The sequence below is a fragment of the Nematostella vectensis genome, chromosome 3 (assembly GCF_932526225.1).
Source record: "Nematostella vectensis chromosome 3, jaNemVect1.1, whole genome shotgun sequence".
Taxonomy (NCBI): domain Eukaryota; kingdom Metazoa; phylum Cnidaria; class Anthozoa; order Actiniaria; family Edwardsiidae; genus Nematostella; species Nematostella vectensis.
Genome location: NC_064036.1, coordinates 13,614,229 through 13,632,069, shown reverse-complemented (window position 1 = coordinate 13,632,069; position 17,841 = coordinate 13,614,229). Strand labels below are relative to the sequence as shown.

Genomic DNA, 17,841 nt, shown 5'->3' with positions numbered 1-17,841 from the left:
CCAAGCTCAAATTCGAAGACAGTTTAGTTCCGCTTTTATAAGTAATATCCCTACATTTTCATTGCGCAAGTAGGCTTGCATAAGCTCAGGCAAGTTTGGCCTTTGCCCGGAACAGGAAGCTTGCAAGTGAGAACCACGTGCAACATCTCAGATTACAATCGCTTAAACTCCGCTGTTATTGCGAGGAAATAAGTTTGGAGCAGAAAAAAAGGTTGAAAGGAAGCGTAATTGAAATCGCGCTAAAGGAAGGCCGTGTCGCTTACAGAATTAATTGAGCGCTGTGGCGTGTAAATGAGTGTTTTGTTATTATCTCACACTTATGGTTATTTCTAGGTTAAACATGACAATCAAACCGACACTGATTTAATAAGCAACATAAACAGTTAGCCCTTTTGTCAAACGCATTAGAGTTTGGGACAATTGTTTTGTTTTGTTATGCCGCAAAGAGCCCAAGACGCGTTCACAACTAGGTGATCAGAAAAAAGCCGCGAAGCTGATTCGATTGATTGTTCTTATTTCCGCCAAGTTCCGATAAGCGGAAACCGCAACACAAGGACAAGTAGTACAGGGAAAGTAAACGGGCTTTGAGCGGCTCAACATTATTTTAGAGAATTTTCGCCGATAAGCGGACAATCCTTTCGATCTCATACCCCTTTTTATTTTGAAGTAGTTCAGTGTATTCAATAGCTTCCCTTTTTGCGGTCGATAAAATCAACACTCGATCTTAGCTTTCAAGGGAAGCCTTTATGAAACGTGCAAGAATTGGGGGGAGGGGACCTGGTGTTGATATACACGTTCTTACTTGTTGACCAACAAGACGTGATTGACACGTACCCAGGGTGACTTTGAAGGGAGAAGGTGGCCTTGTTGGCTCCCTGTGGATAAAATAGAAACCATGGGCCCGTGGTAGAATTACACAAAGATTTTAAAGATTTAAACATAGTAAAACGAATTTATCACACTGATAAAAAAACAACTGAGCGGTTTTTTTTTTTTTTTTTTGCATAGTCTCCTGCGTGACGCAGCCTTTCTGAAATTATCACGCAACGCGCTGGCTTACAATTACTGAACTAGAGTGGCGTACGGCGTCGGTGTAGACCCCTCCTTCGAGAAATCGATTTTTAGTTTATCACAATTTTAAGCGCCTGAATATAGCACGCAGCGCGCTGGCTTACAATTACTGAACTAGAGTGGCGTACGGCGTCGGTGTAGACCCGTCCTTTGATAAATCGATTTTCAGTTTATCACAATTTTAAGCGCCTGAAATTAGCACGCAACGCGCTGACTTACAATTACTGAACTAGAGTGTCGGTATGGTGTACGGCGTCGGTGTAGACCCCTTCTTCGAGAAATCGATTTTCAGTTTATCACAATTTTAAGCGCCTCGGGCCCCTAAGTGCCCAGATTTAAACAAGAGGTAGAAATACTCAACCATGATTTGAATTTAAGAGAATATCGATAACAATCGAAATTTACGGGAAAAAGCAGTATCCAAAGCCTGATGGAGTAAAATGGTAGATGATGTCTCTAAAGTACGGCCGGCGATTACAGTAAAATAAGAACGGGGTTTATGAATCGTAGTTCCTAGTTAGTTATCGCGTGCGTCTAGTGAGACTTTCCAAGGGGGTTTACTTAATATGGAAACGAGTGCCAAAGTGCTCCAAGCTTTCTACACCCTGTGAGGCGCTACTTGTCATTACATAAAAAGGAAAGGTTAGATGCAAACAAACATCTGATTCTGACTATACTTAATCACATAGAGGGGAAAGGATATATGAAAATGAACATCTGATCCCGATAATACTTCACCACACAACAAGCGTCTGATTTCAAAACAGACGCGCTGCAACTACACCGACCAAGTTAACATTTAGACCAAAATGAAAAAAAAAACAATTTTTATATATCACCGCCTTATCCAGTTAATCCTTCAAAAATCCTATCTCCTCACTTGAGCAGGGCTTTAGCGAAACTAATCGATACCTTTTCTTTTCTCAAAACAGCAGTATTTTTTTTCTTCTTCTTTCATTTCTCGGCAATCGGGCGATCGTGATCATCTGGAAACCACCCTGTACTCCATACGTCTCACCGACACCGATTTCCTGGGTCCCAACTCACTGAGATCACCATGGACTTGGCCGATGCACCCCGTTTTGCGGATATCCCGTACAACCCCCCGAGGAACTTATGTGATAAGTGATACACCACTGAAAAAGGTTAATTCACAATACGACCATGCCTTAGCCCAACAACCACGCACAATACGACCATGGCTTAGACAAACAACCGCGCAATACAACCATGCCTTAGACCAACAAATGGCGTGCGCAATACGACCATGCCTTATCCCTACAACCGCGCGCAATACGACCATGGCTTAGCCCAGAAACCGCGCACAATACGACCATACCTTAGTCCAACAACCGCGCACAATACAACCATGCCTTCGCCCAACAACCGAACGCAATACGACCGTTCCTTAGTCAACAACCGCGCGCAATACGACCGTTCCTTAGTCAACAACCGCGCGCAATACGACCATGTTTTAGACAACAACCGCGCGCAATACCACAAGTAGCCGGTCACGTCACATCACAAAAGTGATAGTTTTAGTCACGCTCTTTGTAGTCACGCTCGTTGTCACGTCTGTCATGCCATTTGCCTGTATTAAATGCCATGAGCATTGCACCAACATGATGGCCATAAAAGGGCAAAAACATGCCTCAAATTTCGTTTTTGCCACGTTCTACTGCAAAGCCTTGTTCTTTTTGACATGTGTAAATGATTATACATTTCAGTAAAAGCGAAAAAAAAAATGAAATAAAAAATATTAAAATAACTGAAAGCGCGTTTTTAGGTCCATCCTATTAGCCACTTGCTCTCGAGCATCCGCCCCACGGGGCACGTACTGCGGGCTCACTTAAATGCCGCTGATCAGCTATGTCCTGTTTTGGTTAAGTTGTGCATTCTGCAAATAAAAATCCAAACGTATTTCTGTTTGTGCTTCAATTTATTAATTCTAATATTCATCTGACATATATATTCTAATATATTATATAATCTAGTAATCTCTGTGTTGGTATAGCTCATCTGGACGTCGTTTTAGTCATTCATCACGTCCCTATAAGAAATAACAACTTAAGTCACTTATTATGGACAATGCAGGCCAAAAATTTAGCAGATGGGAGGGGAGGGAGCAGGTTGTCGAGAAAATTGACAGGGCGTATTCCGGATTTCTCGAAGGGGGGAGGGGAGGGTGCAATAAAAACGAAAGGCGGGTAATTAATTCGGGTAGAACATAAGCCTCCGTTTAACATATCACAGCCAAGAAGTGAGACGGGTATCGTTCATTGTTTTCTTGCTTACCGATGACGAGAGAGGTGAGCTCGACGGGGTCGTAACCGTTCGGTGTGTGCAGCTCCTTGGTGCAGATCTTGGTGCTGTTAGTCGTGATGTACTGCGGAGCAATAGCGAAAGTCTTTTAAGGATTGATCGCATATACAGGGCAAGATAATGACCAGGAGAAATCGTTATTTTTTATAAAATGAGTAAAGGGTATATTTGTAAACGGATATCTCGATTAATTATAGCAAATTATTAGCAAGTTATTTATGGCCTATCGCTTGATATATTATAACAACTGAATCAATTCTTTCAAGATCGGCAATAACTAAATTGAAATAGCTAACTTTCTCCAAACCCACATAACTATTCTTGCAAAACTTGCTCACCTCTACCCATGATGCAATGCTGTTGTACTCGGGGATCACGCCTTGCGACGTGCTGTGTCCTTACGTCACTATGATTGTGGGCGGGGTTGTGTAGTTCCCGTTCAAAGTCATTACCTTCAATCAGCAGAGAGAGAATATAGCAAATATTATCATAAGCTCCCTCTAGCAAATCTTGAAGGCATACAGCTTAGCGGGTCAATGTGGACAGCGGTTGCGAACCCGTGCGGAGTTGTCGAAAATGTATGTAAAAAACAACAACAAATTTCAATGTATTGCAGCTTAGGTCAGTAGCACTTCGCAATTTTTTAAGCTCTTGCAACGTCTTGCTGTTGCAAAAAAGCATCCATTTCCATCGTCTCGTTCAACAAATGTACTTTTTCGAAAACTTCGTTTATATGAGATTCAATTTTGGATGTGGATAGTTATTTTAGAAAATGGCAATGTTTTTTCAAACATTACAACAAATGTGTAGCTGATTGAAAAATAAAGAAACCATGGTTTTGACAGGTTGAATTTAATAGCACACACCACCCCGATAAAATCCACATCGACGCTTTCGGTTCCCGCTGTAAACAAGGGCACGACGGCAGTTCCCGCCAAACCATTTCGGGATTGCCCGCAAAAGCCATCCACTGAAGCTTGACTGATCTTGTGGATGTGATCCCAGCCGAAGTCTCAACACAGGAAGTAAAACCGGAAGGAGTCACTGCCTCAACCCAGCCCACCGCTGCTTCATATGTCGGCCCTGGTAGGTCAGTCATGTACAGAGAGATCTGTACGTGGATTCCGGCTGTTGCGTCAGGACAAAAAATGCCGGCGAGAATGCGAAAGACTTGCACTGGAATTCAGACGGTCCGATGGCAAAATTTCAAGATCCGTACAAGATCGCACCATCAACTGAGGAACACCAAAAAAAAAAAGAATTAGTATAAAATAAAACTAAATCTGGCGGGATATTGCATTTTAATTCAGTTTGCATATGTTGTTAGTTCTCTATAACACTCCGCACTTTTCTGAAATATTCTTTCTTTTGTCCAAACGAAAGTCACAATCTCATCACTGAGATTGTATGATGACGTTGTCTGCGAAACACGCGCTGTTATTGTCTAAAGCAACCTTCCAAAAAGTGCACTTACTCGGCCTAAGTGCTGCAAGTGCAGTCAACAGAAATCCGGGAAGAGCAATGAAACCCATGACGAACCTAAAAAAGGGGGCTGTGGATGATGGTTTAGCAGAGTGGTTTGTGATTTGGAGAGTAGAACTTACTTTCATTTACAAGTAAACGAAGGTTTCAGAAAGAGAAGTGATTAACTCCATCTAACAGAGAGCTTTTATATCCTGCAAGATGTGAAATGGGCATGCTGGAATTGACACGATGATCAAAAGGAATTAATAATTTGGCACAAATCACAAAGAGTCGTTGATAAGATAGGTGATTGGGCGTCATACATGCTCTGATTCTGACCAACATACATTCAACCGCAATTAGTCCAGCAATTACGTGCAAAACGACCAAGATAGACGTACAAAAGGCGGTTTAAAAGGCGCGGTCCTGGTTCAAGTCCCATTCCCGTTAGAATTCGTTAATCGCAGAAGATAGGATCATGTGCAGAGGATAGGATTAATGTCAGATAGATGTCTAAAAACATCGATACTGCAAAAAAAAGATCCTCAAAAAAGATCTTCAATCTTTACTGAGACAGATAAAAGATAAAAACTGAAAAGATTTTGAAGCAAGAAAGTTACGGGCTATCGCGCATTTGAATGACGAAATAAAACAATAAACTCTTGCATGCATTTAACATCTATATTTTCAATCGAAATTTTTGTCTTTGTTGTCGCTGAAAACAACGACAACAGGACATGACTTAGCCCAACCAACGCGAACAATTCGACCATGCCTTTGACCAACAACCGCACACAATACGCCAAAGCCTAAGTCTAACAACGCCGCACAATACTAACATGCCTTACCACAACAACCGCACACAATACAACCATGCCTTTGCCCATCAACCGCGCGCAATACGACCATGCCTTAGCCCAACAACCGCGCACAATACGACCATGCCTTAGCCCAACAACCGCCCACAATACGACCGTTCCTTAGTCTAACAACCGCGCACAATACGACCATGCCTTAGTCTAACAGCCCCGCACAATACGACCATGGCTTAGACCAACAAACCCGCGCAATACGACCATGCCTAAGCCCAACAACCGCGCACAATACGACCATGCCTTAGTCTAACAACCGGGCACAATACGACTATGCCTTAGTCTAAAAACCCCGCACAATACGGCCATGGCTTAGACCAACAAACCCGCACAATACGACTATGCCGTAGCCCAACAACCGCCCACAATACGCCCATGCCTTAGTCTAACAACCGCGCACAATACGACTATGCCGTAGCCCAACAACCGCACACAATACGACCGTTCTTTAGTCTAGCAACCGCGCACAATACGACCATGCCTTAGTCTAACAACCCCGCACAATACGGCCATGGCTTAGACCAACAAACCCGCACAATACGACTATGCCGTAGCCCACAACCGCCCACAATACGCCCATGCCTTAGTCTAACAACCGGGCACAATACGACTATGCCTTAGCCCAACAACCGCTCACAATACGACTATGCCGTAGCCCAACAACCGCCCACAATACGACCGTTCCTTAGTCTAACAACCGCGCACAATACGACCTTGCCTTAGTCTAACAACCCCGTACAATACGACCATGGCTTAGTCTAACAACCGGGCACAATACGACCATGCCTTAGTCTAAAAACCCCGCACAATACGGCCATGGCTTAGACCAACAAACCCGCACAATACGACTATGCCGTAGCCCAACAACCGCCCACAATACGCCCATGCCTTAGTCTAACAACCGCGCACAATACGACTATGCCGTAGCCCAACAACCGCCCACAATACGACCGTTCCTTAGTCTAGCAACCGCGCACAATACGACCATGCCTTAGTCTAACAACCCCGCACAATACGCCCATGCCTTAGTCTAACAACCGGGCACAATACGACTATGCCGTAGCCCAACAACCGCCCACAATACGACCGTTCCTTAGTCTAACAACCGCGCACAATACGACCATGCCTTAGTCTAACAACCCCGTACAATACGACCATGGCTTAGACCAACAAACCCGCACAATACGACTATGCCGTAGCCCAACAACCACGCGCAATACGACCATGCCTTAACCCAACAACCGCGCAGAATACGACTATGCCTTAGCCCAACAACCGCGCAGAATACGCCCATGCCTTAGTCTAACAACGCCGCACAATACTAACATGCCTTACCCCAACAACCGCACACAATACGACCATGCCTTAGCCCAACAACCGCGCGCAATTCGACCATGCCTTAGCCCAACAACCGCGCGCAATACGACCATGCCTTCGCCCAGCAACCGCGCGCAATACAACCATGCTTTAGACCAACAACCGTGCATAATACGACCATGCCTTAGCCCAGCAACTGCACGCAATACGGCCATGCCTTAGCCCAACAACCGCCCACAATACGCCCATGCCTTAGTCTAACAACCGCGCACAATACGACTATGCCGTAGCCCAACAACCGCCCACAATACGACCGTTCCTTAGTCTAACAACCGCGCACAATACGACCATGCCTTAGTCTAACAACATGCACAATACGACCATGGCTTAGACGAACAAACCCGCACAATACGACTCTGCTGTAGCCTGTACACGACCATACCTTTGCCAAACAACCGCGCACAATACGACCATGCCTTTGCCCAGCAACCACGCGCAATACGACCATGCCTTAACCCAACAACCGCGCAGAATACGACTATGCCTTAGCCCAACAACCGCGCAGAATACGCCCATGCCTTAGTCTAACAACGCCGCACAATACTAACATGCCTTACCCCAACAACCGCACACAATACGACCATGCCTTAGCCCAACAACCGCGCACAATACGACCATGCCTTAGTCTAAAAACCCCGTACAATACGACCATGGCTTAGTCTAACAACCGGGCACAATACGACCATGCCTTAGTCTAAAAACCCCGCACAATACGGCCATGGCTTAGACCAACAAACCCGCACAATACGACTATGCCGTAGCCCAACAACCGCCCTTAGTCCGTTCCTTAGTCTAACAACCGCGCACAATACGACCATGCCTTAGTCTAACAACCCCGTACAATACGACCATGGCTTAGACCAACAAACCCGCACAATACGACTATGCCGTAGCCCAACAACCACGCGCAATACGACCATGCCTTAACCCAACAACCGCGCAGAATACGACTATGCCTTAGCCCAACAACCGCGCAGAATACGCCCATGCCTTAGTCTAACAACGCCGCACAATACTAACATGCCTTACCCCAACAACCGCACACAATACGACCATGCCTTAGCCCAACAACCGCGCGTAATTCGACCATGCCTTAGCCCAACAACCGCGCGCAATACGACCATGCCTTCGCCCAGCAACCGCGCGCAATACAACCATGCTTTAGACCAACAACCGTGCATAATACGACCATGCCTTAGCCCAGCAACTGCACGCAATACGGCCATGCCTTAGCCCAACAACCGCCCACAATACGCCCATGCCTTAGTCTAACAACCGCGCACAATACGACTATGCCGTAGCCCAACAACCGCCCACAATACGACCGTTCCTTAGTCTAACAACCGCGCACAATACGACCATGCCTTAGTCTAACAACATGCACAATACGACCATGGCTTAGACGAACAAACCCGCACAATACGACTCTGCTGTAGCCTGTACACGACCATACCTTTGCCAAACAACCGCGCACAATACGACCATGCCTTTGCCCAGCAACTGCGCGCAATACGACCATGCCTTAGCCCAACAACCGCGCACAATACGACCATGCCTTAGTCTAAAAACCCCGCACAATACGGCCATGGCTTAGACCAACAAACCCGCACAATACGACTATGCCGTAGCCCAACAACCGCCCACAATACGCCCATGCCTTAGTCTAACAACCGCGCACAATACGACTATGCCGTAGCCCAACAACCGCCCACAATACGACCGTTCCTTAGTCTAACAACCGCGCACAATACGACCATGCCTTAGTCTAACAACCCTGTACAATACGACCATGGCTTAGACCAACAAACCCGCACAATACGACTATGCCGTAGCCCAACAACCGCGCGCAATACGACCATGCCTTAGCCCAACAACCGCGCACAATACGACTATGCCTTAGCCCAACAACCGCGCAGAATGCGCCCATGCCTCAGTCTAACAACGCCGCACAATACTAACATGCCTTACCCCAACAACCGCACACAATACGACCATGCCTTAGCCCAACAACCGCGCGCAATTCGACCATGCCTTAGCCCAACAACCGCGCGCAATACGACCATGCTTTAGACCAACAACCGCGCACAATACGACCATACTTTTGCCCAACAACCGCGCACAATACGACCATGCCTATGCCCAGCAACTGCGCGCAATACGACCATGCCTTAGCCCAAAAACCGCGCACAATACGACCATGCCTTAGCCCAACAACCGCCCACAATACGACCGTTCCTTAGTCTAACAACCGCGCACAATACGACCATGCCTTAGTCTAACAACATGCACAATACGACCATGGCTTAGACCAACAAACACGCACAATACGACCATGGCTTAGACGAACAAACCCGCTCAATACGACTCTGCCGTAGCCCAACAACCGCCCACAATACGCCCATGCCTTAGTCTAACAACCGCGCAAAATACGACTATGCCATAGCCCAACAACCGCGCACAATACGACTATGCCGTAGCCCAACAACCGCCCACAATACGACCGTTCCTTAGTCTAACAACCGCGCACAATACGCCCATGCCTTAGTCTTACAACCGCGCACAATACGACCATGACCTAGTCTAACAACCGCGCACAATACTAACATGCCTTAGCCCAACAACCGCGTACAATACGACTATGCCTTAGTCTAACAACCGCGCACAATACGACCATGCCTTTGTCTAACAACCGCGCACAATAAGACTATGCCTTACCCCAACAACCGCGCACAATACGACTATGCCGTAGCCCAACAACCGCGCACAATACGACTATGCCTTAGTCTAACAACCGCGCATAATACGACCATACCTTAGCCCAAATAACCTAGCACAATACGACCATGCCTTAGCCTAACAACCGCGCACAATACTACCATGTCTTGGACCAACAACCGCGCACAATACGACCATGACTTAGACCAACAATCGCACACAATACGACTATGCCATAGCCCAACAACCGCTCACAATACGACTATGCCGTAGCCCAACAACCGCCCACATAACGACCGTTCCTTAGTCTAACAACCGCGCAAAATACGACCATGCCTTAGTCTAACAACTCCGTACAATACGACCATGGCTTAGACCAACAAACCCGCACAATACGACTATGCCGTAGCCCAACAACCGCCCACAATACGCCCATGCCTTAGTCTAACAACCGTGCACAATACGACCATGACTTAGTTTAACAACCCCGCACAATACGACCATGCCTTAGCCCAACAACCGCGCACAATACGAGTATGCCGTAGCCCAACAACCGCGCACACGACCATGCCTTAGTCTAACAACCGAGCATAATACGACCATGACTTAGTCTAACAACAGCGCACAATACTAACATGCCTTACCCCAACAACCGCGTACAATACGACCATGCCTTAGCCCAACAACCGCGCGCAATTCGACCATGCCTCAGCCCAACAACCGCGCGCAATACGATCATGCCTCTGCCCAGCAACCGCGCGCAATACAACCATGCCTTAGACCAACAACCGCGCACAATACGACCATACCTTTGCCAAACAACCGCGCACAATACGACCATGCCTTTGCCAAGCAACTGCGCGCAATACGACCATGCCTTAGCCCAACATCCGCGCACAATACGACCATACCTTAGCCCAACTACCGCCCACAATACGACCGTTCCTTAGTCTAACAACCGCGCACAATACGACCATGCCTTAGTCTAAAAACCCCGCACAATACGGCCATGGCTTAGACCAACAAACCCGCACAATACGACTATGCCGTAGCCCAGCAACCGCCCATGCCTTAGTCTAACAACCGCGCACAATACGACCATGACTTAGTCTAACAACCGCCCACAATACGCCCATGCCTTAGTCTAACAACCGTGCACAATACGACCGTGACTTAGACCAACAACCGCGCAATACGACCATGTCTTGGACCAACTACCGCGCAAAATATTTGACCATGTCATAGACCAACAATCGCACACAATACGACTATGCCATAGCCCAACAACGTAACACGGGAGGGCACATATGCGCAGGTATCACATGCGCAGTACATTCGCGTGCATCAAAATGCAACAGCTTATTTATACCTTTTTATATTTTTTACTGTTCCTACAAGATCCAGTCTTATAATTTCCACAGATCTCTACAGAGTAGAGAGATATTAATATTATTTACAAGAATCAAATAAATAGTACGAAACGTTGTAATAAAAACCACTTCAGTTTTCTAAGTTACCTTATTGCAAAAGGTTATCACATCTGTTCAGCAACTATAGCATTTTTGCATTATGTGACAATGTGTTTTGTGGGCATGGGACAATAAAAAAGAAGTCACATGTGTACACATACAATATTAATTGAAAGCAAATCTTTCTACAGTTCTATTGATAAGCTGATCATGATCACTTTTGAAAATCATGCTCAGATTAAACCTCGCAAGTATTTAGTTTTACCTCATATCCAGGAATTCCTTTTCCCTTATTTCTAGAGCAATCCGAAATTAGATGATCCAATAATTTGGCAAAACCTTTCATTAGATAGGGACGTAAAGATAAAAATGTTTGATTATGGCGCTGGTCCGTAGAATGGGGCTGTTATATTTTTCTTTGCTCATTTAGATTAATAATTTAACAAATTCTACTTCGTCACTATACTTACATACTGCGATTTTGACGAATCTTGTCAACGATTTCAAACTCCTAAATCACTTCAAGTGAACTTTTACCTTTAAATATCAAATACAGGAATATAAACCCTAAGTTCTAAGTAATATGGCCAGTATTTTGACAACATTGGCGAGGCCTCTGACGAGAATATGAATTGTTTAAACTCATCTAGAAAATTGGTATTACATCCAGATCAAATGTGCTTCTTAAATATCATATCTTCTACCATCCTCTTAACATTACACTGCTCTAACAATAAGGAAATGCAAAACGGTATTGTCACTACCAATTAGGCATTATGATGTTAGCCTCGTCCCCAGGGAACTCTCGGTCACCTTCGCTCATTCCCTTATGCAAAATGGCGGACGCTTAATCCAGAGTTAGTTGACGTCATAAAAATGGTGGGGTGACGTCACAAAAGCTGGACGCACTGCCTAGAGACGCCTGGGCCGAGTGCTTTTGTGTTGAACGCCCACGACCTGTCGTTTCAATTTTTTGGTCGTATTCGTTCCGTCAGTTACATATTTAGTCGTTAGTCGTTTGCTCTTATTAAGCTGGTGGTAGAGCCTCCTGCCATCCAAAGAGAAATGAAACTTGCTACTGCTATTTATGGACCGATACTGTGTTAATTCTTTATTACAGATGATAATTTATCTAGAGGCGATCACCGAAATACCCCGACAATACAGCGGCTTATTAATTCACCATATATTTACATATACCACATTTTCTTCTTGTAGATTTGCAAACTTTAAAAAAATCGTACTAAAAATAAACCGCTCTACTACTTTTTTGATAAAATCTAATCATTTCTGGCATCTTGCATGCTTGCAAGACAATATTTACAAGCAATTTTGTTTTCAGATATATAGATCTTGGACAAGTTAGCACAAGAGACTGTACCCTATCAAACCAGCCCCAGTCGCCAGCCTCCGCCAAATTTCCAAAGCTTTCAGCACCGTCCCCATGGTCTTCTGGTTAAGCCACAAAATTACCAAGAAGATCGCGGGGACGAATATTATAGAGCGCACAAATATGAACATTGTTGTCCCTTATTGCTGTTACAATTTCGCCATCACACGCGGCAGTTTCATGCAAGTATCACAAACGTCCGCAATATCCAATGATTACTAGCTTCAAAAAGCTTATTTAAACGGTAATGACAGCACTCAATCCTGGGTATAGCGTGACGTCATCATCCGTAACGACAAACAACGTGGTGAGTGCCGAAAGTGCTGCCGCATCGTCTTTATTCCCAAACACAATGACGACAGGAGGCCAGGATCATAAGTTGGAGTCGAGGGAGCGAACGAGACCCGACGCGACGGACGCCTCGTGGATCTGGAGAAAACGATTACAACGTCACGTTAACCACAAAATCAGGATCAGACATACTCAAGCGTTGCCTAGCACTCCGAAAACACTAGGGAAAAGATGTTGTTTGGCGGAAAAATAATCTTAATGTAGAGAAAATCAAGCTTTGAAAACGACAGGATGCAAAATATCTCTCGAGTTTCAAATCGCAACCACAACTATCAAATGACTCCATCAATAACGTAATAAAATACGTCGACGGAATGGAAAATCACTCTTTGCAGCCATTGTGAACTTCATTCAGCGCACACACGCAATATATAAAATCCGCTGACCTGTCGTAAGTAGTCCTGACACTCCTGTTTCGCCGCCAATAGCAACTCAGCTTGACCTTTAAGAACCCGGATGTTCCATGCAAAACTCTCGAGGGCCTGGAAAGAGAAACAAATGTAACCAATAACAACAAAATGCTAATATCATTTTAGTAGACATCGATGATCAAGCCTCATGCATTTTAGCCTGCTAGCCAGCTCTTATTCGGACAAATCATTTCCGAATAAACCCGAATGAAAGCCGGCTCGCAGGCTATCATTCATTTAAGACAGATGGGTCTTCATAGCTACATACAGTATACCGCGCGATGGAACTTACCTTGTTCAACCTTTTCCCCTTCAGTCCATCTTTCGTGCATGTATTATACAGGTCCTCCTTGACGAAACAAAAAATACATTTAATTTGTGGTACGTTTTTCTGGATCTTCATTAAAGACAAAAGATGAAATACTCACGTGCCATTCCATACCAGCCTGCTGGCAATGGACGACCTGAAAACGACAAAGAACACACTCGTCTGGATCTGACCTACAAAACATTGGTACGATACTCAAGAACACACTCGTCTGGATCTGGCCTACAAAACATTGGTACGATACTCAAGAACACACTCGTCTGGATCTGGCTCATATAACATTGGCACGTTACCCAAAAACACACTCGTGTGGATCTGGCTTACAAAACATTGGTACGATACTCAAGAACACACTCGTCTGGATCTGGCTTACAAAACGTTGGTACGATACTCAAGAACACACTCGTCTGGATCTGGCATTACGAAACATTGGTACGATACTCAAGAACACACTCGTCTGGATCTGGCTTACAAAACATTGGTACGATACTCAAGAACACACTCGTCTGGATCTGGCTTACAAAACGTTGGTACGATACTCAAGAACACACTCGCCTGGATCTGGCATTACGAAACATTGGTACGATACTCAAGAACACACTCGTCTGGATCTGGCTTACAAAACATCGGTACGATACTCAAGAACACACTCATCTGGATCTGGCATTACGAAACATTGGTACGATACTCAAGAACACACTCGTCTGGATCTGGCTTACAAAGCATTGGTACGATACTCAAGAACACACTCGTCTGGATCTGGCTTACAAAACATTGGTACGATACTGAAGAACACACTCGTCTGGATTACAAAACATTAGTACGATACTGAAGAACACACTCGTCTGGATCTGGCTTACAAAACATTGGTACGATACTGAAGAACACACTCGTCTGGATCTGGCTTACAAAACATTGGTACGATACTCAAGAACACACTCGTCTGGATCAGGCTTACAAAGCATTGGTACGATACTCAAGAACACACTCGTCTGGATCTGGCTTACAAAACATTGGTACGATACTGAAGAACACACTCGTCTGGATCTGGATTACAAAACATTGGTACGATACTGAAGAACACACTCGTCTGGATCTGGCTTACAAAACATTGGTACGATACTGAAGAACACACTCGTCTGGATCTGGCTTACAAAACATTGGTACGATACTCAAGAACACACTCGTCTGGATCTGGCTTACAAAACGTTGGTACGATACTCAAGAACACACTCGCCTGGATCTGGCATTACGAAACATTGGTACGATACTCAAGAACACACTCGTCTGGATCTGGCTTACAAAACATCGGTACGATACTCAAGAACACACTCATCTGGATCTGGCATTACGAAACATTGGTACGATACTCAAGAACACACTCGTCTGGATCTGGCTTACAAAGCATTGGTACGATACTGAAGAACACACTCGTCTGGATCTGGCTTACAAAACATTGGTACGATACTCAAGAACACACTCGTCTGGATCAGGCTTACAAAGCATTGGTACGATACTCAAGAACACACTCGTCTGGATCTGGCTTACAAAACATTGGTACGATACTGAAGAACACACTCGTCTGGATCTTGCTTACAAAACATCGGTACGATACTCAAGAACACACTCATCTGGATCTGGCATTTTGAAACATTGGTACGATACTCAAGAACACACTCGTCTGGATCTGGCTTACAAAGCATTGGTACGATACTCAAGAACACACTCGTCTGGATCTGGCTTACAAAACATTGGTACGATACTAAGAACACACTCGTCTGGATCTGGATTACAAAACATTGGTACGATACTGAAGAACACACTCGTCTGGATCTGGCTTACAAAACATTGGTACGATACTCAAGAACACACTCGTCTGGATCAGGCTCGGCTTGACACTTGATCTGTAGCGCTCTATGTAGCCACGCGGCTTATTCAGATGATCTTACCCGCTCATATATAGAGTCGGCGTTTTCAATGAGATTTTTGGAATCCTGTACGACCTGCTCCATTGATAGCAGCGCCTTCTTCATCATTTCCGGCACGCATCCTAGAGCTTCAAAATATGGGTAGAGCTAGAGAAAAGACGCAGGGTATTAGTGGCGTGACACCTGTCACACACTCGCTTTGTCACACAACTGACGATATTATCTTGTCACACACTCCACCCGTCACGCTAGTCACGAATTCCCTTTGACGCGCACTCACCTAGTCACACCTCAATCTGGTCACGAATACATGCCAACATAACACCTCACACTGATGTACTACACCGATTTTCCCCACAAAATGAGAGTGTCACGCACAACCATGTCACGCCCTTTACGAAAAAAACAACAACATATAGACCGTTTTCACTATGTTGCGCGCGCATCCACAATGCCACAGACTGGCGGGCTACAGCTGATCTAAAATGGCATACGAAGTGATCTTTACAGACGAAGCTATAGAAAAAGTGCTTCTTTTGCAGAGTTTTAGCGCTAGAGTCAAATTCCCCTTGTCCGCATCATTTTGGATCAGCTGTGGCCCGCCAGTCTGTGGCGTTTTGAATGCGCGCGCAACATCGTGAAAACGGTCTATTGATCTCGTCATCTTGCACTCAACTCAAGATACACTTACCTTGTCACGCAATTCACCAAGTCACGTACTCGCTTCGCCACGCAATCAACTGTCACACACTCACCTCGTCTTTTAGGACCAGCTCCAGCGTCGTACCCTCGGGCCCAGGCTCTAACCGAGAGGACAGCAGGCGGATGCACTGCTTTAGATTCGAGCGTGGCGCAACACCACAGATTTCCTGCGACAAATGTCGTGAGCAGTCATTTACAACGCTTCTCAATTATATCGATTCTCTCAGTCTTCTTTTATAACCAGACAACTAAGTAGTAGCTTTCACATTTATTACCTTGAAGTTTGCCAGCGATGTCTGCAGGTTTTCCCTTAGGTCTGCACCGTCTCTTAGCGGTTGAATTGCGTTCTGAGTAGCACAGACATTCAATGGGGTTACAAGACATCCGGATACTAGACGCGAATGATAACAAACCGCGCTGGCCTAACCAACTCACGCATACTCCCTCGCTCGCAGAGGTATTGTTACCATACCTTAAAGGTTTCATCTACAGCCTTGACGCCTACGGTTTTCATGCTGGTGTACTAAAAAAAAAATGAAAATCAAACGTGGATAGTCGATAGTGACTCAAAGGTGGTTCGTATTCTTTCGGGGTTACTCGGTGCTATTCGGGAGCTGCTTGGAAGAGTTACTCGGAAGAAATCTAAAGGCACTTACCTCTCGACCTTTTTTAGACTTGCGCAATGAATGTTTTCTTTGTCTTTGCTGGAAAAAATACACGAAAAATAAGAAACATTGACATGTTTACATGTTTTCAGCCCATATTTGGAGCTATCCAGTGAGGCACTAACCATTTTGTTCTCACGTATATTTCCTAAAAATTTGATTTCTCTGAGAATAGGGGCGGCCCGCTCGTCCCCTGGCCATATTAGGAGGTCGACCTACCCCCGCCCATATTAGGAGGTCTACCTACCCCTGCAAATATTAGGATGTCGACCTACCCCTGCCCATATTAGGAGGTCTACCTGCCCCTGCCCATATTAGGAGGTCGACCTACCCCTGCCCATATTAGGAGGTCTACCTACTCCTGCCCATATTAGGAGGTCTACCTACCCCTGCCCATATTAGGAGGTCTACCTGCCCCTGCCCATATTAGGAGGTCGACCTGCCCCTGCCCATATTAGGAGGTTTACCTGCCCCTGCCCATATTAGGAGGTCTACTTACCCCTGCCCATATTAGGAGGTCGACCTGCCCCTGCCCATATTAGGAGGTCGACCTGCCCCTGCCCATATTAGGAGGTCTACCTGCCCCTGCCAATATTAGGAGGTCTACCTGCCCCTGCCCATATTAGGAGGTCGACCTGCCCCTGCCCATATTAGGAGGTCTACCTACCCCTGCCCATATTAGGAGGTCTACCTGCCCCTGCCAATATTAGGAGGTCTACCTACCCCTGCCCATATTAGGAGGTCTACCTACCCCTGCCCATATTAGGAGGTCTACTT

At 45.5% G+C, this 17,841-nt stretch overlaps 1 protein-coding gene and 1 long non-coding RNA gene across 4 annotated transcripts in view; both read right to left on the bottom strand.

The window, feature by feature from the left end:
- Positions 1–2,999: 2,999 nt before the first annotated feature.
- On the bottom strand, positions 3,000–5,209 carry LOC116602152. Its single transcript, XR_004290299.2, has 3 exons — positions 3,732–5,209; positions 3,367–3,457; positions 3,000–3,121 (listed from the first exon to the last, which is right to left on the bottom strand). It is a non-coding gene; the product is annotated as an uncharacterized LOC116602152 (long non-coding RNA).
- Positions 5,210–11,180: 5,971 nt separating this feature from the next.
- The window catches only part of LOC5518730 (inactive phospholipase C-like protein 2), a 30,537-nt gene continuing 23,876 nt past the window's right edge, over positions 11,181–17,841 (bottom strand). For all 3 annotated transcript variants that reach the window (XM_032363418.2, XM_032363420.2, XM_032363419.2), the window contains 9 exons: positions 17,056–17,103; positions 16,872–16,922; positions 16,675–16,746; positions 16,453–16,566; positions 15,719–15,844; positions 13,870–13,905; positions 13,734–13,790; positions 13,418–13,513; positions 11,181–13,109 (listed from right to left, as the gene is read on the bottom strand). In XM_032363418.2, the coding sequence (XP_032219309.2) occupies positions 13,053–13,109; positions 13,418–13,513; positions 13,734–13,790; positions 13,870–13,905; positions 15,719–15,844; positions 16,453–16,566; positions 16,675–16,746; positions 16,872–16,922; positions 17,056–17,103 (657 nt within the window). In that variant the 3' untranslated portion in view covers positions 11,181–13,052. The remainder of the gene's footprint in view (positions 13,110–13,417; positions 13,514–13,733; positions 13,791–13,869; positions 13,906–15,718; positions 15,845–16,452; positions 16,567–16,674; positions 16,747–16,871; positions 16,923–17,055; positions 17,104–17,841) is intronic.